The sequence below is a fragment of the Nerophis lumbriciformis genome, linkage group LG02 (assembly GCF_033978685.3).
Source record: "Nerophis lumbriciformis linkage group LG02, RoL_Nlum_v2.1, whole genome shotgun sequence".
Classification (NCBI taxonomy): domain Eukaryota; kingdom Metazoa; phylum Chordata; class Actinopteri; order Syngnathiformes; family Syngnathidae; genus Nerophis; species Nerophis lumbriciformis.
This window is the reverse complement of record NC_084549.2, coordinates 22,126,466-22,152,444: the sequence shown is the minus strand read 5'-3', so window position 1 is coordinate 22,152,444 and position 25,979 is coordinate 22,126,466. Positions and strand designations below refer to the sequence as shown.

Below are 25,979 nucleotides of genomic sequence, written 5' to 3'. Positions count from 1 at the left end.
TATTTCTTATATATATATACATATATATGAAATACTTGACTTGGTGAATCCTAGCTGTAAATATACTCCTACCCTCTTAACCACGCCCCCAACCGCGCCCCGCCCCCAAACACGCCCCCTCCGTGCCCCCCACCCCCCACCTCCCGAAATTGGAGGTCTCAAGGTTGGCAAGTATGCTTAAGACCTACAGTATATCAGTATGTAGAATTAAATTATGTAATGGATTAAGCAAAGAAATCAAACAATGTACTAATATGATCCTCTTCAAAAAACTCTCCAAACTTAAAGAGTTTACAAACTACAAAGAAGAAGAACCATGATGAACATTCTGAATTTATGTCATTCATTCATTTTTTTAGATAATCTTATTTATCTCACCATATGAAATATAACTTACTTCACTCATTATTATTTATTTATTTTTAATGTTATTAGTTATGTAGTATATTGTGAGTACATTGAGAACAGAAAGTGAACAAAAGTTTTACCAACTGCTATGCAAAGGAAAAGGGGTAGGATTAAATAAGATCTGCTTTTTCCTACTCCTTTTCGAACAAATTGAATAGAGAAACTGTAAATTGTGATGTATCATGTTGTATGCATGCACGTTCCAAATAAACACAAACTCAAACTCAAACTCAATTGTTGCTACTTTTAATTAGCTGCACTTGTTACTCCCTTGGTTTATTTACATATGTTATCTTCCTACTCCTTTTCGAACTTGTTGAATAGAGAAACTGTAAATTGTGATGTATCATGTCATATGCATGCATGTTCCAAATAAACTCAAACTCAATTGTTGCTACTTATTTAGCTGCACTTGTTACTCCCTTGGTTTATTTACATATGCTTTTCTGTTGGAATTTAGTCTGGCAGATATGTAAACAGTCTATTCAATTAGAGAAGTATAAACTACCAACTTGAGGTTGTTTATTGATCGTGTGCACAAGGAAATTGGTTACTGTAGAACTAAGCAGACAAAGGAAAACACACACACTAAAAAAATGCTGGGTTATTTTGATAACCCAATTTATGAGTTGCTAGTGTTGGGTAAAATTTTGGAGGTATTTGTATGAAAAGTAATACATTTTTGGGGTTATAGGGGTATTATTTTAACTAAATTTCTGGGTTTTCAAAATTATAAACAATTTTTGGGTTGTTTTTCAACAATAAATTAACGCATTTTTGGGTAAAACATTTTTTTTATTAGAAAGTTACTTTTTTCTTGAAGGGAATTTTATTATGGATTAATCTCATTAATATTATTTACAATCACCCAACATTGAGTAAGCATAACTCAACTTTTGGGTTAAAAATAATTCAATCCAATAGTTTAGTTGGTAATAAGTTAATAACCCAACATTAAATTATCATAACTCAACTTTTTGGTTAAATAATTCTACACAAAAATAGGATTTGAAAAAAAGTACCCAAAATGTTGAGTTAAAATAACTCAAATAAAGGGTTCGTCATTTTCTGAACCAGCAGTTGGGTTAAAATTGGGTTATTTTTTAACCAAACATTTTTTTGTGTGCATTAAAACACACATGAAGTGCACATTCATGTGGGAATCATCTTAAATCCAGAATAAAGATTGGTACCGTATTTTTCGGACTATAAGTCGCAGTTTTTTTCATAGTTTGGCCGGGGGTGCGACTTATACTCAGGAGCGACTTATGTGTGAAATTATTAACACATTACTGTAAAATATCAACTAATATTATTTAGCTCATTCACGTAAGAGACTAGACGTATAAGATTCCATGGGATTTAGCGATTAGGAGTGACAGATTGTTTGGTAAACGTATAGCATGTTCTATATGTTATAGTTATTTGAATGACTCTTACCATAATATGTTACGTTAACATACCAGCCACATTCTCAGTTGGTTATTTATGCGTCATATAACGTACACTTATTCAGCCTGTTGTTCACTATTCTTTATTTATTTTAAATTGCCTTTCAAATGTCTATTCTTGGTGTTGGGTTTTATCAAATAAATTTCCCCCAAAAATGCGACTTATACTCCAGTGCGACTTATATATGTTTTTTTTCCTTCTTTATTATGCATTTTCGGCCGGTGCGACTTATACTCCGGTGCGACTTATACATCCGAAAAATACGGTATAAACTTAAAAAAGCAAAGTAACCATGCAGGATAAAGGTTGGCTCTTATGCCCTTAGCTTAATGCTAACATACAGTACAATGGACTAACTGAAAAACCCATTGCGATCGATTTAAATAAAACGGACACATGTATTTCTACAAACAGGCATATTATTACCAAACTTTGTGAAAACAAATATGTACCGCTAACTTTGTACGGCCTGCCACGAGTAAATTCACAAATGGGGAACACTGCAGTGTCATGTTTGTAAAATATATTATATTATTGTTCCATTTGTCAGAAAATTCCCTACTAAATCTTGTTTGAATGGAGATCTAGAAAGGTTCTGCACAAACATCCTGTAATGCAATGTTTCTCGATGTTTTCCTCCAAGTGCCACCTCAGAAAAACACTTGGCTTTCAAAGTACCACCATAATGACTAACATTAAAATACAATCGCATGGGGCGGCATGGCGTAGTGGGTAGAGCAACCGTGCCAGAAACCTGAGGGTTGCAGGTTCGCTCCCCGCGTCTTACCATCCAAAAATCGCTGCCGTTGTGTCTTTGGGCGGGACACTTCACCCTTTGCCCCCAGTGCCACTCACACCGGTGAATTGAATGATGAATGATAGGTGGTGGTCGAAAGGGCCGTTGGCGCAAATTGCAGCCACGCTTCCGTCAGTCTACCCCAGGGCAGCTGTGGCTATGAAAGTAGCTTACCACCACCAGGTGTGAATGTTTGATGGGTTCTACATGTAAAGCGACTTTGGGTACTTAGAAAAGCGCTATATAAATCCCAGTTATTATTATTATTATTATACTAGGCCTAGATATTCATTAAAATCAAACCAGAGGTTTGTTTCAACAAGTGTATTCAATATGTTTGGCCATCACACACAATGCACAAACATCATCAACAATGAGTCTCCATATACACCAGGGGTGTCAAACTCATTTTAGATTGGGAGCCACATGGAGAAAAATCTACTCCCAACTGGGCCGGGCTGATAAAATCACGGCACCATAACTTAAAAATAAAGACAACTTCAGATTGATTTCTTTGTTTAAAAATAAAAACAAGCACATTCTGGAAATGTACAAATCATAATGTTATTGTTTTTTTCTTTTACACTTACATGTTGCGGTTAATAGTATTCTATCTTTATTTGTCGTTATTTATACTTTCTGAATAAATTATGTGACAATGTTCATCAGTCAACTCATTGGTGTTAATTTTCAATCTATCAAGATAAAAAAAATAATATCAAAATCAAATAACAGAATGTTATTTATGTAGTTTGATCATTTTCCTCGACTGATGCACTAACATCATGTGGTTTATTTGTTTTACATATGTAGCATCATCTACAAAGATACAAATAATTGCTATTGCGACATCTCGTGGACACATTTAGAACAGCAGTTTCTTTCATTCAAAAATTTCGGCTCATTTGTATACTTAGCAAACTTGGGCCGTACATTTGATTGACACCCCTGATATACAGTATATATTTACAGTCTTATTTGGCATGCCAATAGATAGAGATTAAATCCCTGCTGCAATGTACTTGTGTGTGAATGTTCGGTCTTGATTATATTTTGCACATTTTTCTGCTGTATTTTCTTTCTTATCTTTTTTTTTTTTTTTAAATCATAGTCCTACTTTTCCAAAAGCAGACTGCATGGAATTGTCATTCAGACATCACCAAGCTGACACACGCAAACAGTAATTCACCTATAGGCAGTGGCAAGTCATCAGACTGCCCCTCGTGAGTGTTTTGGGAGAGAGCACACACACACACACACACACACACACACACACACACACACACACACACACACACACACACACATTCTTGTATTTTTTACCTTCTTGAGCCCTCGAAAAATGCCTCACTTTTTGGGACCGCCCTTTCTAGATATATAAAGATTTGTATTTACAACATTATTAATATATATTTACTTCTTTGGAACTCTTTACCACCAGACCTTCGCAACTAAGATTCAATATCCCTCTTCAAATCAAGACTCAAAACACACCTATTCCTGACTGCTTATTCATTGTAATCATCTTTTATTTTCTCTTTGTTGTTGTTGTTGTTTTGTTTTTTATACAATTTGATTTTATTGTTGTGATTTTGTACGGTGTCCTTGAGTGCCCAGATAGGCGCCTTATAAATAGAATGTATTATTATTATTATTATACTATGCAAATATATTTTGTTTTTTGGAATGTGCTTAAGACTAATGACAAACAAGTCACGGACCACAGATGGCCCATGTGCCGCACTTTGGTCAACCCAGCTGTAGAAGCTATCTGCTGAATAGCCACTATTGTCTTAGTACCATAGTGTATTTGTTCATTCTATGGTCACATATGGGACGCGGGTTGTCTTACGTCAGCACCGGAAGTCGTAAAATCAGCTGTTCACCTGGCGTTTTTTTCCGGGGATGAATAGGGAAGTCCTTCTTTAGCTGCCATCTTGTGTTATCGTATATTGCTGCCTTTGCATCTGTCAATGTTTACTTTTGCATGCACATTAAATCAACAAAAAATTCTGACTTTGGAGCAATGTTCACGCACTCTGGTATTTGGCTCTCTATAAGATGCGATGGTTTTCCGTATCGGCACCATGATTTCGGTCCTAACTTGTTCTAACCTCATATGGAAGGTACTTTTCCTTGTTGGTGTCTCAAGAAGGGTAGAAATACAAGAACACAAATGCCTACCTCTTTAGGACCACCCTTTCTAGATATATAAATATGTGTATTTACAATATTATTAATATATACATACTATGCAAATATATTTTGTTTTTTGGAATGTGCTTAAGACCGATGACAAACGAGTCACAGACCACAGATGGCCCATGTGCCACACTTTGGTCAACCCAGCTGTGCTAATGGCCACTATAGTCTTAGTACCATAGCGTATTTGTTCATCCTATGGTCACATATGGGACGCGGGAAGTCGTAAAATCAGCTGTTCACCTGGCGGGTCTTTTCGGGGATGAATAGGGAAATCCTTCTTTAGCTGCCGTCCTCTGTTATCGTATATTGCTGCCTTTGCACCTGTCAATGTTTACTTTTGTTTGCACATTAAATCAACAAAAAATCCTGACTTTGGAGCAATGTTCACGGACTCTAGTATTTGGCTCTCTATTAGATGCACAATGATTTCGGTCCTAACTTGTTCTAACCTCATACGGAAGGTACTTTTCCTTGTTGATGTCTCAAGTAGACAACAAATACACACACACAAACACACACACACACACACACACACATACTGGTTATCATTTGGAATGGGGAACAAGTTTTTGATCATCACTTGTGGGGACCACCCTTTCTACAGGTTGTGGAGGCATACATTTTTTTTGGTAAAATGGCCACTGCCCAGTTAGCTCATACACGACTTTATATCTCTGGATTGATGAAGTAATGTACTGATCATTCTTACTGGGGACCCTGGGGAAAAAGAGTTAATATGGTTCACGGGGACCAAATTTGAATAATTTTGCATAATTCACACAAATTTGTACGTGACTACTGAAGACCATTTAAAAAAAAAAAAAAAAAAAAAAAAAGGAAATGCAAATGTCTCACACTCAAACTAACCAGTAAACATGTTTTATGGGCCAAAGCTTAAAAATCACTTAGGCATCTTCAGAATGGATCTGACTATCATTTAAAAAGATTTCCCTTTAGGGGATCTGTTATTTTGTCCCCATACCGTCAGAGGTCCCCTAAAGGTGACTGTGTAAACAGAGCGATGTCCCCATTAAGCAAGCGTTGCCAGAACACACACACACACACACACACACACACACACACACACACACACGCATGAGTGAGACAGAGAGAGAGAGAGAGAATTAAATCACAGTGAGTGTCAGTGCAGCACTGCGCCGCCTGCTTTTACAACTTTTATGCATGAAACGGCGACGGCGATAAAAATAAAGCTGCATAAATGAGTCAGGAGCTGTGTTTAGGCTTGCCATTGTGTCAGTTTGGTTTCCAAAGTGGCACCGCATCAACGAGCGAGGTCTGTCTTTTGTCTGCATAATCACCTAAAATATGTACGAGCTTTAACCTTTAAAATAGCACGTGCAACACAAGCCAGGCCGCAGATGCGGCATGTGTGTGTGGAGCGTATAACCTCCAGGCCGCCTCGGCTTTTGATGCGTTCGGAAGGCGTCCCCCCCCGCTCAACAGGAAGCGAGAAGATCAAAGACGGGCGATTGTATCAAATAGAGCCCTTGTCGACTGTTTGTAATGCGTTATTGTTCATCAGGAACACCCACTCTGTCACTACCATGCCAGGAGGAGAGACGGTGCTCTTTTAAAACCCAGTGTGTTGATCTCCCCCCCTGTTATCCAGATGAAAACGGATTTATTCAAACCTCCCATCAACTAACACTATAAATAGATACTAGTGGAAAATCTTTTGAGAGGGGGGGGAAAAATAAGCTCTGCTCTTAAGCTGATATTAACATGCTGATAGAAAAAATGTCAAATGTTATTCTGGAGCAGAGAATTCCCTTTGCAAATAAGCATCATGTCCACGTGATGTGATCATAGGATGCAAGTGCATTATCGTTTATAGATACACTGCTACTTGTAGTGGCAATTTACATCAAAAACGACTCAACGCCTTACTTTGCAGGGCGAGGAAAAACGGGTACACCGCCCTCATCATTAGTAATTGCTTTCAGATTTTTTTTCAACTGGTGTCATTCACTTTTAAATGTATAAACGTAAAGAACAGCAGTTTGTTGAAAAAAATAAAAGCAATTGATTTTTTGGAAATAGCACTATTTGTTGTTCAAATCTGTCAGAGGTCTCCAGGGTCCATCCCTTAGACCAGTGTTTTTCAACCTTTTCTGAGCCAAGGCACATTTTTTTCATTGAAAAAATCCTGAGGCACACCACTAGCAGAAAACGTAAATAAATTAAAGCTGCAAGCAGCGATGGACAGGACCGACTTTGATGGCACATAAAATCCAAACCGGAGCAGTAATTAAAACTCTTTGGTCAACTTTTAATCAGAAAGGGTTCAATCTCTCTCCTGTGCTAGATTGAAACCGACACGACAAACGCGCTCAGAGAAGATAATGTTTGAAAAAAGGTGACCGGTTTTTACAAAACTTTTGTTTTGAAGGGGGAATTGCAAACTTCCTGTTGATTTTTGCTGGGGGTTGTCAATATATGAAATGTAGGTCCAAGTGAGACCTACATAGAGGTTTTTATTTCATGTCTCTAAGACATTCCTACTGGAAGTTACAGGCAGTTTTGTCTGAGTTTTCTTCCTCGGAGCAGTTGTGTCTGTGTTTTCTTCCTAGGGGGCGCAAGAGCGCAATTTTGAGTTTTTATTTTTTTATTTTTTATTATATCGCAATTTTTGCCAGTCCTAATGTGTGTGTCCAGTTTGATTGAAGCATGTTAAGGGGGTCAAATTACAGCTCAAAGAGGCAAAACTGACTGTTTTTAGTAAACTTTTGTTTTGAAGGGGGAATTGCCAACTTCCTGTTGATTTTTACTAAAGGATGTCAATGTATGAAATCTAGGTCTAAGTCAGACCTACATAGAGGTTTTTGTTTCATGTCTCTACGACATTTCTCCCGGAAGTTACAAGCAGTTTTGTCTGTGTTTTTTCCTAGGGGGCGCTAGAGCGCAATTTAGAGTTTTATTTTTTTATTTTTTTTTTATTAGATGGCAATTTTTGCCAGTCCTGATGTGTGTGTCAAATATGGTGAGTTTTGAAGCATGTTAAGGGGGTCAAATTACAGCTCAAAGAGGCGGCGGAATAATAATAATAATAAAACGCACAAAATACAATAGGGTCCTCTGTCCCAAAGGGACATTGCGGTCTCGAATTAAACTCAGCAGCCGATATTGACAGTAAAAAGTCGTTCTCGCAATTGTTGGATATACAGTACATTCAAACCATAACCAACCATGCATCAATATAGCTCTTGTCTCAAAGTAGGTGTACTGTCATGACCTGTCACATCTCGCCGTGACTTGTTTTGAGTTTTTTAGTGTTTTCCTGTGTGTAGTATTTTAGTTCTTGTCTTGTGCTCCTATTTTGTTGTTGATTGTCATGTTAGGATGTACTTTGTGGACGCCGTCTTTGCTCCACAGTAAGTCTTTGCTGTCTTCCAACGTTCTGTTTTTGTTTACTTTGCAGCCAGTTTATGGTTTAAGCATTAGACACCTTTTTACCTGCACACTGCCTCCCACTGTTGTCTGCATATAGTGATCACGACAAACCATGTTCTCGACATCCACAAAGCAATTAGCTACCTGCTTCCACCTACTGATATGGAAGAGTATTACATGGTTACTCTGCCGATATTTAGACAGCACAGACACTCAACAACGGCACATTATTTGCGGATTATAATTACTGGTTTGCGAAAAATTATTTTAACCCAATTAGGTAAAATGACAATCTCCCACGGCACACCAGACTGTATCCCACGGTACACTAGTGTGCCGCGGCACAGTGGTTGAAAAACACTGTCTAAGACTACTTTGTCTGTAGCGAAAGGGTCCCAACCTTGGAAATTGACCGTGCATTCTCCATTATATGAACATTGGCGTCGCGGATAGCTGCACGATTTTGAGAAAAAACCTAATTGCATTATTTTTACTAATTTAAGAGACGCAAAACTAAGCACACACAACTCAGATATGCTTGCAACTTTGCATGTGTTTTTACATGTTTGTATGCAAACCAGTAGTAGATCAGGCCCTAAGTTGCCATAGACCAAATTTTCAAGTACCGTATTTTCCAGACTATAAGGCGCTCTTAAAATCCTTATTTTTTCTCAAAACTCAACAGTGCGCCTTATAACCTGGTACGCCTAATGTCAGGAATACGTTTGGTTGAGCTTACCGACCCTGTAGCTATTTTATTTGGTACATGCTGTAATGATAAGTGTGGCCAGTAGATGGCAGTCAAACATAAGAGATAAGCGTAGACTGCACTATGATGGCAATATGACTCAAGTAAACAAGACCAACATTTTATATGTTCCATTTAAAATATAGAACATTACACATGGCGCTCAAAAATCTATCAAAATGATTTAGTACCACTTTGGTAAGCTCTGAAGCCGCACTGCTTGATGTGCTTTAACATACAAGTATTAATATGGTTTGTGTATAAAGTAAGACATATCATCTGGCGTTCTGTTTCACAAAATTATGCAAAAGTAACTTTTCTTACCTTCTGGTATCTGCTGGTCTGTATTTGAGATCTGCATAAATCCTGAAAAACTGCACACGTCCGCCTTTATAGTCTGTGCCGACTCGTAGTCGATAAGATTCTTTTTTTTTGTCTATCTTCTTGTTATGGGACATTCGTCCTCCACTCTTGCCATTTCTAATATGAAGTAGTGTAAGGTTTTTACTTATATCTGTCAGTAAACTCGCCATTAAAGCACTAAAACATACCGGTGTAGTGAGTTAAATTATTCAGCCAAGTAACTTTAGTTATTAGAGAGTTCCGGTCGGACGGTTTTTCACGGGACACATTTCCGGTGTTGTAGTGTCCGGATGAGGAGATGCTGCTCCGTTATTGATTTAAGTTACGTCTCAATGTCATTAAAACAGTTAGCTCCATCTTTTGACACTTCTTCCACTCCCGTCCTTGCATGCTACACCGCTACAGCAAATATGGCGGGGAGTGAGCCACGTAAATAAGACTGCCCACAAAACGGGGGCCCTATAATATATATGAAAAAAGATCAAAAACAGACCATTCATCGGCAGTGCACCTTATAATCCGGTGCGCCCTATGGTCCGGAAAATACGGTACAAGTTTGCATTAAATGAACTTTCATAAAATTACGGTAAAACTCAATCAAGCGATATATTCCAACCAGATGGAGCGACAGCGAGGTCGGCCAATCGCACATCAAGAAACGGCAGAGCCGAAGAGGTGATTGATAAGCTTGTGGGAGGGCTAAAAGAAAACAGGCTTCTGTTTGAGCATCCTAACGCTTGACCCGGCTCCATTCAGTACAGCATAACATTGTCTTTGGATGGTAAAAACTGCAGGGGACCAAAACTGCCTACTGCTTTTTCAAAAAGGGCACAGTGTGTGTCCTGGCTGGTCCGAGAATATTAAAAAGTCACATTTCCACTCACAAATAGGATTTAGTTGTTGCAACATGTTTTTCCATTGTTGCACAGGGTACCAAAGTAGTCCTTTTTGGCACCATACTAAGGGTAGTAAAGGCAGTGGGACAGTAACGGGTGGAGATAAACACACAAGTTTCTGATTAGTCAAAGATGCAACACTTTTGGACCATTCCAAACCAAATTGTTTTGCTCGGTGGCAATATGGCTTACAGAAAGCAATCCAAGGTTGCCATGGTAATGATGCATGCACTAGTCCAGGGGTCGGCAACCCAAAATGTTGAAAGAGCCATATTGGACCACAAATACAAAAAAGTAGTTGGTCTGGAGCCGCAAAAAAATTAAAGACTTATATAAGTGTTATAATGATGGCAACACATGATGTAAGTGGCTCATTAGCTATATTAGCCTACTATCAAAATGATCATGTGTCGCAGGCTGACGCAAATATTGGCTGACAGAAATGTTGAAATTTAATATTTATTCTACACATTTTTACAACATTGGAAAACATTATTAAAACTTCTCAGAGGGTGAGATAACTCCTGGAAAAAAAATGACCAAAGGTATAGATGTGTGTGTCCAAGTTAAAGGAAATGTCTTCTTCTAATGGATTTATTACAATCTTTGGCAAGCTAGGTAACGTTTGCTGTGGTCTGGAACAACATGGTGCACAAACAACGATCAGAAATGCAGCCAATATTATATACGGATAATGTGTCATGAGACATGGAAAAATAAACTAAATACACATAAGTAAAGGAAATTAAACGAGCTCAAATATACATACAAATCAGGCATACAGTCATGCAGTGACCAAATATGCCTGATTAGCACTCAACACAAAACAATAACATCAACAAAGCTCACCTTTGTGCATTCGCTCACAGCGTAAAACGTTTGGTGGACAAAATGAGACACAGAAGGTGTGGCGTAAAACACGTCTTTCTGCGGCAGCGTCGGAGAAACTCAACAAACTGTTGTCACAGTGCCGCTGAAATTAGTAGGACAATACGGCGCTCGCCAAATACTGTCATCAGTGAAGCGTACACACAAACATATTAAACAGTGGGTTTTCTAACAATTAGGAAGGTTTGTGTTGTGATTGTCCTCCTACAGAAACCATATTACAACAAAAAACATATTTTTCGCCCCATTTTTTTGCCATTCCCATACATTTTTGCAAAAGCTCCATGGAGCCACCAAGGCGCCGCTTAAGAGCCGCATGTGGCTCTAGAGCCGCGGGTTGCTGACCCCTGCACGAGTCCCTCTATAACAGGGGTCGGCAACCCAAAATGTTAAAAAAGCCATATTGCACCAAAAATACAAAAGAAAAAATCTGTCTGGAGGCGCTAAAAATGTAAAGCCTTATATAAGTGTTAAAATGACGGGAACACATGATGCAAGTGTCTATATTAGCTGTGTTAGACTACTATCAAAATGACTGTGTCGCAGGCTGATGCAAATCTTCGTTGACAGAAATGTTGAAATGCAATATTTATTCTCCACATTTTTACAACATTAGAAAACATTACTAAAACGGAGGCTTCTCAGAGGGTGTGATAACTCCTGAAAAGTACTGGCTTAGAATGGCCAAAGGTATAGATGTGTGCGTTCAAGTTGAAGGAAACGGAAACTACACATAAAATGACCTCAAATATACGTAAAATACGAGGCATAATGATGCATTATGTACATACAGCATTGATTAGCTTGCAGTCATGTAGTGACCAAATATGCCTGATTAGCACTGCACACGAGTCAATAACATCAACAAAGCTCACCTTTGTGGACTCACGCACAGCATAAAACGTTTGATGGACAAACGGAGACAAAGAAGGAGTGGCGTAAAACACGTCCTTCTGTGGCTCCATCAAGGAAAGTTGTACATGTAAACAAACTACGGTGTGATCAAGGAATTCCGAAATTACGAATACTCTCATCAGCGAAGCATGTTTAATGTAAACAGTGGGATTTCTAACAATAAGGAAGGTTTGTGTCATGTTTGTCCTCCTAGAGCAGGGGTCGGCAACCTTTACCAGTCAAAGAGCCATTTTGACCAGTTTCACAAATTAAAGATAACAATGGGAGCCACAAACATTTTTTGAAATTTAAAATGAAATAACACTGCATAATAAGTTGGTTTTTTTTTGCTTTGTGCTATGTATAAACCAAGGGTCTCAGACACGCTGCCCATACCTTAATATGGAATTTGAATGCTGGTGCGGCACGCAGGTTTTATGTGAATGGCGCTTGCCAGTGCCATGATGGTACAGCATATAGCACCCACTACAACCAGCATGCCTGATCAGTCACACCTTGTATGGGACTTCCGCCTGCTCACGTAAGTGACAGCAAGGCATACTTGATCAACAACCACACAGGTTACACTGACGGTGGCGGTATAAAAAAAAACAACCTTTAACACTCTTACTAATAATGCGCCACACTGTGAACCCACACTAAACAAGAATGACAAACACATTTCGGGAGAACATCTGCACCGTAACACAACATAAACACAACAGGACAAATACCCAGAATCCCATGCAGCCCTAACTCTTCCGGGCTACATTATACACCCCCGCTACCAAACCCCGCCCACCTCAACCGACGCACAGGGTGTGAGGGAGCAGGGTTGGGGTGGGGGCGGGGTTTGGTGGTAGCAGGGGTGTATAATGTAGGCCGGAAGAGTCAGGGCTGCATGGGATTCTGGGTATTTATTCTGTTGTGTTTATGTTGTGTTAAGGTGCAGATGTTCTCTCGAAATGTGTTTGTCATTCTTGTTTGGTTTTGGTTCAAAGTGTGGTGCATTATTAGTAAGAGTGTTAAAGTTGTTTTATATGGTCACCGTCAGTGTAACCTGTGTGGCTGTTGACCAAGTATGCCTTGCTGTCACTTGCGTGTGCAAGCAGAAGATGCATATAACAAAAGGCTGGGCTGGCACGTTGTTAATACAGATTGTAGATGGTGCCAAATACTGTACCATCATGGTACGCCCTTATTATTATTGTAAGGGTGAAAATTGGAGAATATTAATCCCGAGAGTTTTCTGCGAGAGGCACTGAAATCCGGAAGTCTCCCGGGAAAATCGGGGGGGTTGGCAAGTAAGCTGCTGAGCCGCATCAGAGTGATCAAAGAGCTGCATGAGGCTCCGGAGCCGCGGGTTGCCGACCCCTGTCCTAGAGAAACCATATTAAAACTTTTTCTTTTTTTTTTTTTCAGCAATGACATAGCATGTACAACTATTGCATACACGTCTTCTCTTTGTGGTCTGAGGGGAGTGATTCCTGCAATTGTTACTTTATTCCCATAAGGGACATTCTGAAGACCAACGACGTTTGCCCCATCCTTATGTCCCCTTTAAATCAAAACGGTTATACCGTCGGTGCATTTCTGAAACAACGCTACCTGTTTTCCCGCAATCAGCTATGTGTCAAGACAGGCTCTTCAGGTGGCTCAATAGACGCATTACCGCATTAGTCTATTCTGACCTTATCAGAAGCATTTACTGTTATAAGGCAATGTGCAGTCAGAACATGTTGCAATGCTCTATGGCAGCACTACAACGAAAGGACATAAAGCCTTATAGTCTAATCATATTTATTGTAAACATCAGTCCACGGGTGTAGAAGCTAATCAGAAAATGTTGCATGGTGTCCGCCCATTTCACGACACAAATAGAAGTAGCATCTTTATCGACCATTGCTTTTTTTTTTTTTATTAAGAATGCCTAAGGACTTTTTGCAGCCATTTGGACTGTGCTGGGGTACAATTTGCAACCCTTTTTTCACATAGAAAACATATTACTGTGGAACCTCTGAGATTAAACACAATCTGGTATAATATTTCCCCATAGGACATAATCAAAATACATGGTCAAACATTCAGGAGTGTACAAGTGTAAGTTTTGTGTTGGCGACAGTCGTACGAGTGTGGTAAAAACCCGACTGTGAACGTGGCTCGTTTAATTGACCGGCCATTAATCAGAAACAGGCGATAATTGCTTCATATAACAACCTGTTTTTGGAATGTAGTAATGATTACAAGTATATGCGGAAGTGGAAGGGGAAATTATAGCTCTAATTGATCGCATGGTCGTTTTTACCAAATATATCGCACAACCAATATTGCATAGTGTTAGTTAGTTCTCACTAGTAATAGCAATATTTTGGTACCGGTACCAGTAACAAAATTATTTTGATACTTTTCGGTACTTTTCTAAATAAAGGGGACCACAAAAAAATGCATTATTGGCTTTAGTTTAAAAATTAAAATCTTAGAGTACATTAAACATATGTTTCTTATTGCAAGTTTGTCCTTAAATAAAATAGTGAACATACAAGACAACTTGTCTTTTAGTAGTAAGTAAACAAACAAAGGCTCCTAATTAGTCTGCTGACATATGCAGTAACATATTGTGTCATTTCTCATTCTATTATTTTGTCAGTACCGAATATGATTCATTAGTATTGCGGTACTATACAAATACCGGTATACCGTAGAACCCTAGCTCTTACAGTAACAATGTTGCTATAGCTTGGTTAATATGCAGGTCATGGCATGTAAACAAAGCGTTGTTGGCGGCTTTAGGATGTTTTTTTTAGAGGGCTTTATAGGCAGAATAGATGAATCGCAATTACCTGCATTGTTAGCTGCCTCTTACTAACAGTTTTTCACGACTTAGAACGGACATAAAAAGAGAAAAACTTGTGTTATTGTCTCACATAAGGATTGTGAATTAAAAAAAAAAATCACATTTTTAATTTAAAACGTAAAAACAATAAAACAGTTCAACTAGGGCTGTTAAAGGTCTACTGAAACCCACTACTACCGACCACGCAGTCTGATAGTTTATATATAAATGATGAAATCTTAACATTGCAACACATGCCAATACGGCAGGGTTAGCTTACTAAAGTGTAATTTTAAATTTTGCGCGATATATCCTGCTGAAAACGTCTCGGTATGATGACGCCTGCGCGTGACATCACGGATTGTAGAGGACACTATGGGACAGCATGGTGGCCAGCTATTAAGTCGTCTGTTTTCATTGCAAAATTCCACAGTATTCTGGACATCTGTGTTGGTGTATCTTTTGCAATTTGTTCAATGAACAATGGAGACAGCAAAGAAGAAAGCTGTAGGTGGGAAGCGGTGTATTGCGGCCGACTGCAGCAACACAAACACAGCCGGTGTTTCATTGTTTACATTCCCAGAAGATGACAGTCAAGCTTTACCATTGGCTGGGACAACAGAGACTCTTACCAGGAGGACTTTGAGTTGGATACATAGACGCGGTACCGTGAGTACACATGCAGCTGCGGCTTCCAAACATTTGATCGCTTGCCCGTACGTGCGTGCGCTATGTGCATGTCACGTACGTAACTTTGGGGACTTTGGGGAAATATATGTGCTGTATGAACTTGAAGGAGGTGAACGGTACTTTGGGCTGTGGGATTGAGTGTGTTGTACAGGTGTTTGAGTTGTATTGGCGGGTTATATGGACAGGAGGGGGGAGGTGTTTGTTATGCGGGATTAATTTGTGGTATATTAAATATAAGCCTGGTTGTGTTGTGGCTAATAGAGTATATATATGCCTTGTGTTTATTTACTGTTTTAGTCATTCCCAGCTGAATATCAGTTCTCACCCACCTCTCACAGCATCTTCCTTATCTGAATCGCTCCCACTGCCCTACAGTCCTTCACTCTCACTTTCCTCATCCACAAATCTCTCATCCTCGCTCAAATTAATGGGGAAATCGTCGCTTTCTCAGTCCGAATCGCTCTCGCTGCTGGTGGCCATGATTGTAAACAATGTGCGGATGTGAGGAGCTCCACAACCTGTGACGTCACGCGTATATCGTCTGCTACTTCCGGTACAGGCAAGGCTTTTTTATCAGCGACCAAAAGTTGCAAACTTTATCGTCGATGTTCTCTACTAAATCCTTTCAGCAAAAATATGGCAATATCGCGAAATGATCAAGTATGACACATAGAATGGACCTGCTATCCCCGTTTAAATAAGAAAATCGCATTTCAGTAGGCCTTTAAATTTACATGATTAATCAATTCATCCATCATTATTATCAATCTGAATACAAATTGTACACAATTAACTCATATTCAGCAAAGAATGACTCAATAACCCAGAAACCTTTCTACTAACGCATTTCTGGCAGTTTGTCCAAGCCGTGTTGCTGTCCCGCTTTCGCAACTAGGCAGCTGATGCGGTAGTGACAGGCTGCACAAGCAAACACGTCAATATGGAGGACGCTAAACAGTCCTTTGGCCGTCTCCATGGAACATTTGAGCACACAGCACTTCCATTGTTAAGCAGCACATTCATAACATAAGGAGTAACAGGTCTACATAAATATGGATACATGTTTGTCTAAATGATGATGCTAAAGGGGACCTACGGTTTAATGAGTTTCGTCCTTTCTAACGTATAAATGTTGTTACAATGTTGGATGCTCGTGTTTAACAATGTCAAAGTATCAAACCGCACTGGAAGGTTCATGCATTTTGCCATGAGCTTGCACGCGGTTTTGGGTGCCTCCATTTGCAGGGTTTTGCAGTCTGGCTACGTTGTGATGGCACAGCGAGATTTTTTTGGGGGGACATTAAATCAAGCTCTCAGCCACAGGGGGAGAACCTCTCCACCTCAGGTAATGAGGAAACACAAAAAAGAGGTACGATAAAGTATATTTTTCATCTAATATTGACATGTGCATAAGAAAAAACCGACATGCGACATGCAAGTGACCATACATCTATCCATAAATGCTACTAAAAGCAACTGTTTTTATGCAGAGTCTGAATCCATCGGATGGTGTGCAGCTGTATCTAATGTTGTGACCAGGTGAATCTACATAGTGTTTTTGAAGTTTATGTTCGATCTTAGCGGTGTGTATATATATATATATATATATATATATATATATATATATATAAATACATATGTATATATACGTATATATACATATATATATATATATATATATATATATATATATATATATATATATATATATATATATATATATATACACATATATATATATATATATATATATATATATATATATATATATATGTATATATGTATATATATATATATATATATATATATATACACATACATATATATATATATATATATATATATATATATATATATATATATATATATATATATATATATATATATATATATATATATATATATGTGTATATATATATATATATATATATATATATATATATATATATATATATACAGTACAGGCCAAAAGTTTGGATACACCTTCTCATTCAACCCGTTTTCTTTATTTTCATGACTATTTACATTGTAGATTGTCACTGAAGGCATCAAAACTATGAATGAACACATGTGAAGTTATGTACTTAACAAAAAAAGGTACAATAACTGAAAACATGTTTTTTATTTGAGTTTCTTCAAAATAGCCACCCTTTTCTCTGATTACTTTTTCGCACACTCTTTGCATTCTCTGGATGAGCTTCAAGAGGTAGTGTGCTTGAAACTCATCGAGAGAATGCCAAGAATGTGCAAAGCAGTAATCAGAGCAAAGGGTGGCTATTTTGAAGAAACCAGAATATAATACATGTTTGTATGTATTTATATATCCATATATATTTAAATATATGTTTAAACAGTGTATATTTTAAAATACAAATTATGATTCTTTGGGAGACGGTGGGGTGTGGTTTCATTTGCAATCTGGTAATGCCTCCACAAACAAACGTCTTACAGACATACTGAAAATATGGTTTATATAAGTGTGTGGAGCAAAATTTACATCTAATCTTATCCAGACCACACTTAAGTGTTTTAAATGTAGATTAAAATCATCATAGGTCCCCTTTAAAGATGTTCAATAAACATGTTAAACACATATCCAGTTCACCACCTTCTATTTTGAGTCTCTTGGTTCATGCAAAATTTAACATGATTAATATAATTTAAGAAAATTATATATAATTGTAATTATTGGAAATTAATACACAAAAACCCTGTGATTAATCTGATTGCTTTTGTTTCACAACACAAGTTTTAAGGTGAAAAACACCTTGTTTAATATTATCTCACTTTTTAGCATACTTACACAAGTGTACAAAGAAGTGAACCATCCTAAGCTTCATTTTGATATAAAGTGACGACGTGTGTGGAGACTGCGTTTAATATGAGTCTGATTACATTGCGTAACTCTTGCTTGATATATGCCAAAAAATACCCCAAAATTAAGCAAAATACATATAGTATTTGTCTTGTAGGTGTATGTTGATGTCTTGCTGTTCAAAGTCTATTGTTTTGACTTGAGATGAACACCTTTCCCCAAAAAATGTTTGTTTAATTCTGACTTCAGAAGTTCCACCGTAAAAGGTTTCCAACTCCAAGCTCTTTTTTGCCCAATTAGTGAGGCAATTAATGCAACCTCTACTGTATGTGTGCTCTTTGTTTCATGGGCCATCACACTTTGAGACATGCAGTATAGGACAAGGGCAAGAAGTAGGGAGTGATTGACGTGCACATTAAATGATCCTATCTTTGCAAATACAGAGCTCCGTTATGGAGTCGGCACAGAGGAAGGAGGAGGTGGGATGCTCACCTTCTTTGGGAGGCCGCTTGACTTCCGCGCTCAGATTGCAGACCTGGCCGGCGTGCAGCTGTGGCGACAAGCAGCCCTCCGTCTGCGCGTTGAGGGGTAAAACCACATTGTTGAGCATGAGCATGCTCTCGGACTCGCCGCCCCCTAAATGCTGGGGACACGTGCATTTGGTGTAGACTATGCCGCACGTCTCCACGGTGCCCTTTTCTAATTTCAGGCAGTTCTCCAGCCACGTGCAGAGCACCTGGCACCCGAACTGGCTGGGGCTGGCCTTGTTCAGCACCAGGAACTCCACAATGGACTTCTCCTCCTCCTCCTCCTCCAGCTTCTGCGGCGTCAATCCGTTGGAGTCGGCGGGGAAAACTCTCCGCAGCTGAGCGAAGTTCTTGTCGTAGAGCAAAAAGACGTAGACGTTCTTGGAGTCGCAGAGGTACACGATGGACTCGTTGACCTTGAGCAAGGCATTGATCTTCTCGTGCGAGTAGTGATCAAACTGATAGGCCAGCAGGGAGTACTCGGAGCAGCTCAGGTCTTGCTTATATAGCTTCAGGTAGATGCTGTATTTGGTGGGGTCTGGGTTCTCCAGCGTCCACGTGCAGTTCGTGTAGTTCTTGGGGAACATTTCGGTCACAGAGTAGGATCCGTAGATGACCCCTTTGACCAGGGTGGAACACCAGTAATCTTGGGCGCCAGTTAATCCAAACATAACCAGAAGATAGGTGGAAAATATATAAATCAACAGGTTGCGAACAGCCTTCATCCTATGTCATTTGGCCTGCAGAGGGGGAGACAAAAAAGGGGCGACACAGATGATCCATGAAGCATTTTTGGAATTTCCACCAAAAAAAAAATAGCCACATAAAACCTCAGGCATGTGCTGTGCCTGCCTCACTACTGTACTTTGTGCAAACATTGCCACCTTGTGGTTACTCCGGTCATTATTTATTTATTTCTGCATGGCTCTGTTGTGGGTGACATGCATAAGACATTTAGATGCTGTTAACTGGGTCAAAACTAAATGCCTGAAGATGCATGCTGAACATTTACATCATTTCTATACGTGTGAAATGTGCATGCAAGAAAACTTGCATGCACATTTCACTTGTGGGACGAAAAAATCGAGCCAGACTAGATGCAAACCTTCATTTTGGACAATGAGAGTGTGTGCGGGTGTGCACGACAGGCGTGTGAACGAGAAGAGGACGGAGAGAGAGAGAGAGAGAGAGAGAGAGAGAGAGAGAGAGAGAGAGAGAGAGAGAGAATGCAATGTCCTGATTGCTTTAATCCTGCAGGCAATGCAGCTGCGAGCGGGTGCGTGCGTGGGTGCGCGTGCACGCCGCCGTGGAAGATGGCCACGATGGAATTGCGCGTATGGCCGTTATGCATAAATGCACACATATTGTGGAATGTAAAAAAAAAAAAGAAAAAAAAAAAAAAGGGTGTGTGGCGTCTCTAACTTATTTGTGTAATGGAGATGGACACGAATGCAGGATTCATAGTGCGGGGGGGGGGCGTGGGGATGGGGGGTGCGCGCTTCCAAAAAAGCAAACGTCTCACTTGAGACCATGCATGTGATGGAGACACTTTAAAGTGAAGAAACAAAAAATAATTAAAAAAATAAATAAATAAATGAATAAGACATTGCGTGCACACATGCAGGCTCGTTGAAAAGCACAAACTTTGAGTATTATTCAAAAAATAAAAAATGAAAATTAAAAAAATACAAATCTTACCTTACACCCGCGGAAGCTATGGCTATTTTCCCAACATACTTGAGCGCATCCTTATTTATAAATCAGTTCTGCAGCCCTCCGACGGTCCCATACTCCAACGCACACGCACACGCACACGCAGACACAAGTCCGGCGCAACAAGATGCTCGGAGGGGGGGAAAAAAATAAAAAAAATAAAAGCCCAAAAAATTCACAAAAAAATGCGTTAGACTCCGATTTGCCCACTCGTATCCACGGTCCTCCTCCTCCTCATCGGCACAGGCTTTCCCATCCACGATTTAAAAAAAATAAACATAAAAAAAAAAAAAAATACCGTCACTGAATATAACACTAAAAAAAGACAAAAGTACGACCAAAAATGTGTTTTTCCCTCTCACAACAGCACAGGTTCATTCGTCATCTCCATTCCGTTCCAAGTCGTCAAAAAGCATCCTCTGGTCATGTCGAGGAGGAGGGAGAGGAGAAGAAGAAGAAGGGGGAACAAAAAATCCGTGCTTATACGCGAAAAAAGGCGCTTTAGTGGCTGCTTGCAGAGCTCCAGGAGCGGGGCTGCAATATCACGTCACGCTCTCAGCAGCACCATGCACACGCACGTTCACTTCTTACTGCGTCTGGCACCAGCACCCACTTTCTTGCTGCCCTCCTCCTCCTCCTCCTCGCACTCCTCCTCCACCTTCCCTGTTTCCCTCTTTTCTTCCCACTTAATTCCAATCAAAAGGGGTTCCCCCCTGAACTGGACCCCTCTCAGTCGTGTTTGCATCACACCAGCAGCCTTCAAAGATGGAATATTTCATGGACTATTTTTGTTAATTTTTTTTCCCCCCTCCCCATGTGGATGAGATTAACGGTGATTTCCAAAATAAAATCAGCGCCCTCTGTCTGCTGCTGTCTTTGGACTGTCCTTGTTTTCCCACCTTTTCTCACTGGATGTACACAAAATGCCAATAGTATTTGGCCACCCATCCAAATGATCAGAATTAGGTGTCCTAATCACTTGGCAACACAGGTGTATAAAATCAAGCACTTAGGCATGGAGACCGTTTCTTCAAACAATTGCGAAATATTGGGTCGCTCTCAGGAGCTTAGTGATTTCCAGTCTGGGACTGTCATAGGATGCCACCTGTGCAACAAATCCAGTCGTGAAAATTCCTCACTCCTAAATATTCCAAAGTGAACTGTTGGCTTTATGATACGTGCACAAAGCAAGGTCCATAAAGACATGGATGACAGAGTCTGGTGTGGATGAACTTGACTGGCCTGCACAGAGTCCTGACCTGAACCCGATAGAACACCTTTAATAATAATAATAATAAATTTTATTTATAAGGGGCCTTTCTGGGCACTCAAGGACACCGTACAAAATCAATTAATCAATCAATCAATGTTTATTTATATAGCCCTAAATCACAAAAGTCTCAAAGGGCTGCACACGCCACAACGACATCCTCGGTACAGAGCCCACATAAGGGACGTCGATGTGAATGACTATGAGAAACCTTGGAGAGGACCGCATATGTGGGTAACCCCACCTCTCTAGGGGAGACCGAAAGCAATGGATGTCAAGTGAAATCATAATGTGAAAGAACAGTCCTTAGTGGATCTAACATAGTAGTGAGAGTCCAGTCCATAGTGGGGCCAGCATGAGACCAGCAGAAGACCATCCCGAGCGGAGACGGGTCAGTAGCGCAGAGATGTCCCCAACCGATGCACAGGCGAGCGGTCCACCCCGGGTCCCAACTTTGGACAGCCAGCACTTCATCCGTGGTCACCGGAACCGGAGTAACCACAATAAAATCAAATTGGATTAAAAAAAAAACAACAACAACAACAAAGAGAAAAGAAAAGATGATTACAATGAATAGGCAGTCAGGAATAGGTGTGTTTTGAGTCTTGATTTGAAGAGGGATATTGAATGTATGTTGCGAAGGTCTGGTGGTAAAGAGTTCCAAAGATGTGGGGCAGAGCGGCTGAAAGCTCGGGCACCCATGGTGGACAGTTTAAATAAAGGGACAGTGAGATGGATGGATGAAGAGGATCTTAGGGAACGTGAGGGCGTGGCGACATGGATCAGGTCAGAGAGATATGATGGACAGAGGTTATGGATGGCTTTGAAAGTGAGGAGAATTATTTGAAAGTGGATGCGATGTTTGATGGGTAGCCAGTGGAGTTGCTGCAGAACAGGGGTGATGTGCTGGATTGAAGGGGTTCTGGTGATTATCCAGGCTGCAGAGTTCTGGAGAAGCTGAAGTTTGTGAAGTGACTTGTGAGGGAGACCAAACAGGAGAGAGTTGCAGTAGTCCAGGCGAGAGGTGACCAGGCTATGGACTAGTATGGCAGCAGTATGAAGGGTAAGGGACGGGCAAAGACGATTAATGTTCCGAAGATGAAAGTAAGCAGACCGGGTAATGTTGTTCATGTGGGCTTTGGGATGAATTAGAACGGAGACTGAGAGCCAGGCCTTCTCGACCAACATCAGTGTGTGACCTCACCAATGCGCTTTTGGAAGAATGGTCGGAAATTCCTATAAACACACTCCGCAACCTTGTGGACAGCCTTCCCAGAAGAGTTAAAGCTGTAATAGCTGCAAAAGGTAGACCGACATCATATTGAACCCTATGGGTTGGGAATGGGATGGCACTTCAAGTTCATATGTGAGTCAAGGCAGGTGGCCAAATACTTTTGGCAATATAGTGTATCATGCTCCTTTGTTGGAGGCTATTTTTCATGTATTTGCTTCACCTTTTACAACACAGGTGACAAACCCAAGGGGAGATCTGGCCATTGGATCGTTTTATATTGCTTGCGAAAGCCTATAATTAATATGCGTCAATAGCAGGTGTGTCAAACCTACGGCCCGCGGACCTGATCCAGTTTGATCCGGCCCACGTGATGAGTTTGCCAAGTATTAAAATGAGCTGTGTTATGTATGCACAGGGGAATAAGATGGCACAGACATTAGGGGCGTCGTTTTAGCTCTTTATTTATTAATAAACAAGGGAAATGAGGCGTGTAATTAATCCAAACTATGTATGGTGTGCGACTATGTGTAGGAATTAAATGTTGAGTGTTCCCGGGAGTGTTGAGCGAGGTGCGGAAGTCCAAGAGGGGCAAGGCAGGCTCGAAGGTCCAGAGAACAGGCAGGAAGTCGGGGGCAATAGCGTGGCGTCAAAAGTCCGTGTCCAGGCGGGAAGGCAAGATCCAAGAGGGGCAGCCAGAGAACCAGAGGGGAACACGGGGAGACGAGACACACAGCTCGTAACCAGGGGACGGAGGAATGCTGCTGGAAGACACGACACAGGACAACGCACAATGAACACGGAGGCAGGATTGAACACAGAGAGAGAGAGCATAGAGCTACGAGTCGCTTACTGTACGGGAACAGGTTGTTACGTTCTGGCCCAGAACGCAGATTTGCACAGGTTTAAGAAGGCAGGAAGCTCATCAGCAACAGGTGTGTTGAGTGCCGATTGAGCCTATTGAATGCAGCTGTCTGCTGCAGCAGGAATGGCGTGGCGCCTAGCGCGCTCTTGGAGGTGCGCCCAGCGCAGCGCACAGATGAATGCGCACTGGCGTGCGCCCGGGCCGTGACAAGCTGCTTGTTTTTTTTTTCTGTTCTAAATGTGTCCACTGGATGTCACAATAGCAATTCTGTTAGGCAAGCAAATGGTTTATACCAGGGCCAAGCAAGAGGTACACAGTAAGGAGTGACTGAGGCTCCTCCTCGAGACACATGAGAGTGGTGAGTGGACACATGAGAGTGATGAGTGGACACATGATAGTGGTGAGGGACACATGAGAGTGGTGATTGAACACATGAGCGCGGTGAGTGGACACATGCTAGTGATGAGTGAACACATGAGAGTGGTGAGTGGACACATGATAGTGGTGAGGGACACATGAGAGTGGTGAGTCACACATGAGAGTGGTGGTTGAGAGGAATGTTTTGGGGAAATGGTGGAAGTTTGAAAAATGGCCAATTCATTTTGAATGGGAAAAATGTCCCGGAAAACCTGGAATTCCGGTAAATCTGGTAATATTTGGAGAAGAAGAACTTTAACTAGAAGAGGGAATTCCTGAAGGAATTGCGTGTGAATGCTCCAATGCTGAAGTTAAACTGAAATGCTGACAGAATGTAGTATAAATGTAAGAATAGTTTGAATGTTGGAATAGTTTGAATGTTGAAGAACTGACGCTGAACTGAAATGCTAATGGAATGTAGGATGAATGTAGAACTGGTTTAAATGTTGAAAGTGTTTGAAAGCTGAAATGGTTTGAATGTTGGAATGGTTTGAATGTTGAAGAGTTTGAAATTCCAGGGAAAACGTAATTTGGTTTGAAACTTGGCAAAGTGGTAGTTTGAATGTCCAGGATAGTTGGAATGTGTTCAAGCTGGAATGGTTTGAATAGGTTGAAAAATGTGGGAATTGTGCAACTTGGAAAAATGTTCCATTCATTTCAATGGGAACTTCCTGGAGATTTGGGAAAAGCAGGATTTTTGGAAAATGATTAGGAGTATGAATGTCCTGAATGACTTGCATTTGTTGATGTTAGAATTGTTTAAATCGGGCAAGAAATGTTGAAGTAGTAAATAGTATTAGGGAATTTCGGGAAAATTGGGAATTTTTTGGAACTTGGTAAAAGGGTAATTTGAATTTCCAGAATGGTGGAATGTGTTAAAGATGGAATAGTTTGAATGGGTTGAAGAATGTGGGAATTGTGGAAGTTTGAAAAATGGTAAATTCTTTTTAAATGGGGAAAATGCAAAAAAAAAAAGGAATAATGGGAAATCCGGGAATTTTTTTTAGAATTATTGAAGTAGAGGACACAATTCCTGAACAGGCTGAATATTTTTGAAGTTGGAACAGTTTGAATCAGATGAAAAATGTGGGAATTGTTGAACTTTGATTTCAATGGGAATTTCCCCAAAATTTGTGAAATTCGGAAAAAGCTGAAATTTATTTTAAAATGGTAAAAAACGTGAATGATCTGAATTAATGGTTGGTGTTGTAATTTTTCAAATCGGTCGAGAAATGTTGAAGCAGTAACATGTTGAATTAAAAAATGGTATTACGGAATTCCTAGAATTTCGGGAAAACCGGGAATTTTTCCAGTTCAAAAAACAACTTCATTTTTTTGTCCTGATTAAGATGAATGTTTTGACGGTAAAACAAATTAAATGCGTTGAAAAGTGTGAAAGGAGTCAGAAAAAAAAGGAAAAAAGGGTGGAAATAGGGCTTTGGAAAACAAGGAATTATGGAAAATCCTGGAATTTTTTTTAACTTGGAAAAAAAGTTGTTTAAATTTCCAGGATGGTGTAATGTGTTGAAGGTGGAATGGTTGGAATCGATTGAAAAA

At 40.0% G+C, this 25,979-nt stretch overlaps 1 protein-coding gene across 10 annotated transcripts in view; it reads right to left on the bottom strand.

The window, feature by feature from the left end:
• adgrb3 (adhesion G protein-coupled receptor B3) overlaps positions 1-21,264 on the bottom strand; it is a 355,792-nt gene extending 334,528 nt beyond the window's left edge. For 3 of the 10 annotated variants that reach the window (XM_061958771.1, XM_061958796.1, XM_061958801.1), the window contains exons 1-2: positions 20,625-21,258; positions 18,892-19,666 (exon numbers count right to left, since the gene is read on the bottom strand). In XM_061958771.1, coding sequence (XP_061814755.1) covers positions 18,892-19,651 — 760 coding nt within the window. In that variant the 5' untranslated portion in view covers positions 19,652-19,666; positions 20,625-21,258. Of the gene's footprint in view, positions 1-18,891; positions 19,667-20,624 lie in introns of all 10 variants that reach the window. The other 7 variants (XM_061958779.1, XM_061958788.2, XM_061958816.1 and 4 more) reach the window with 5 other exon arrangements.
• Positions 21,265-25,979: the final 4,715 nt, after the last annotated feature.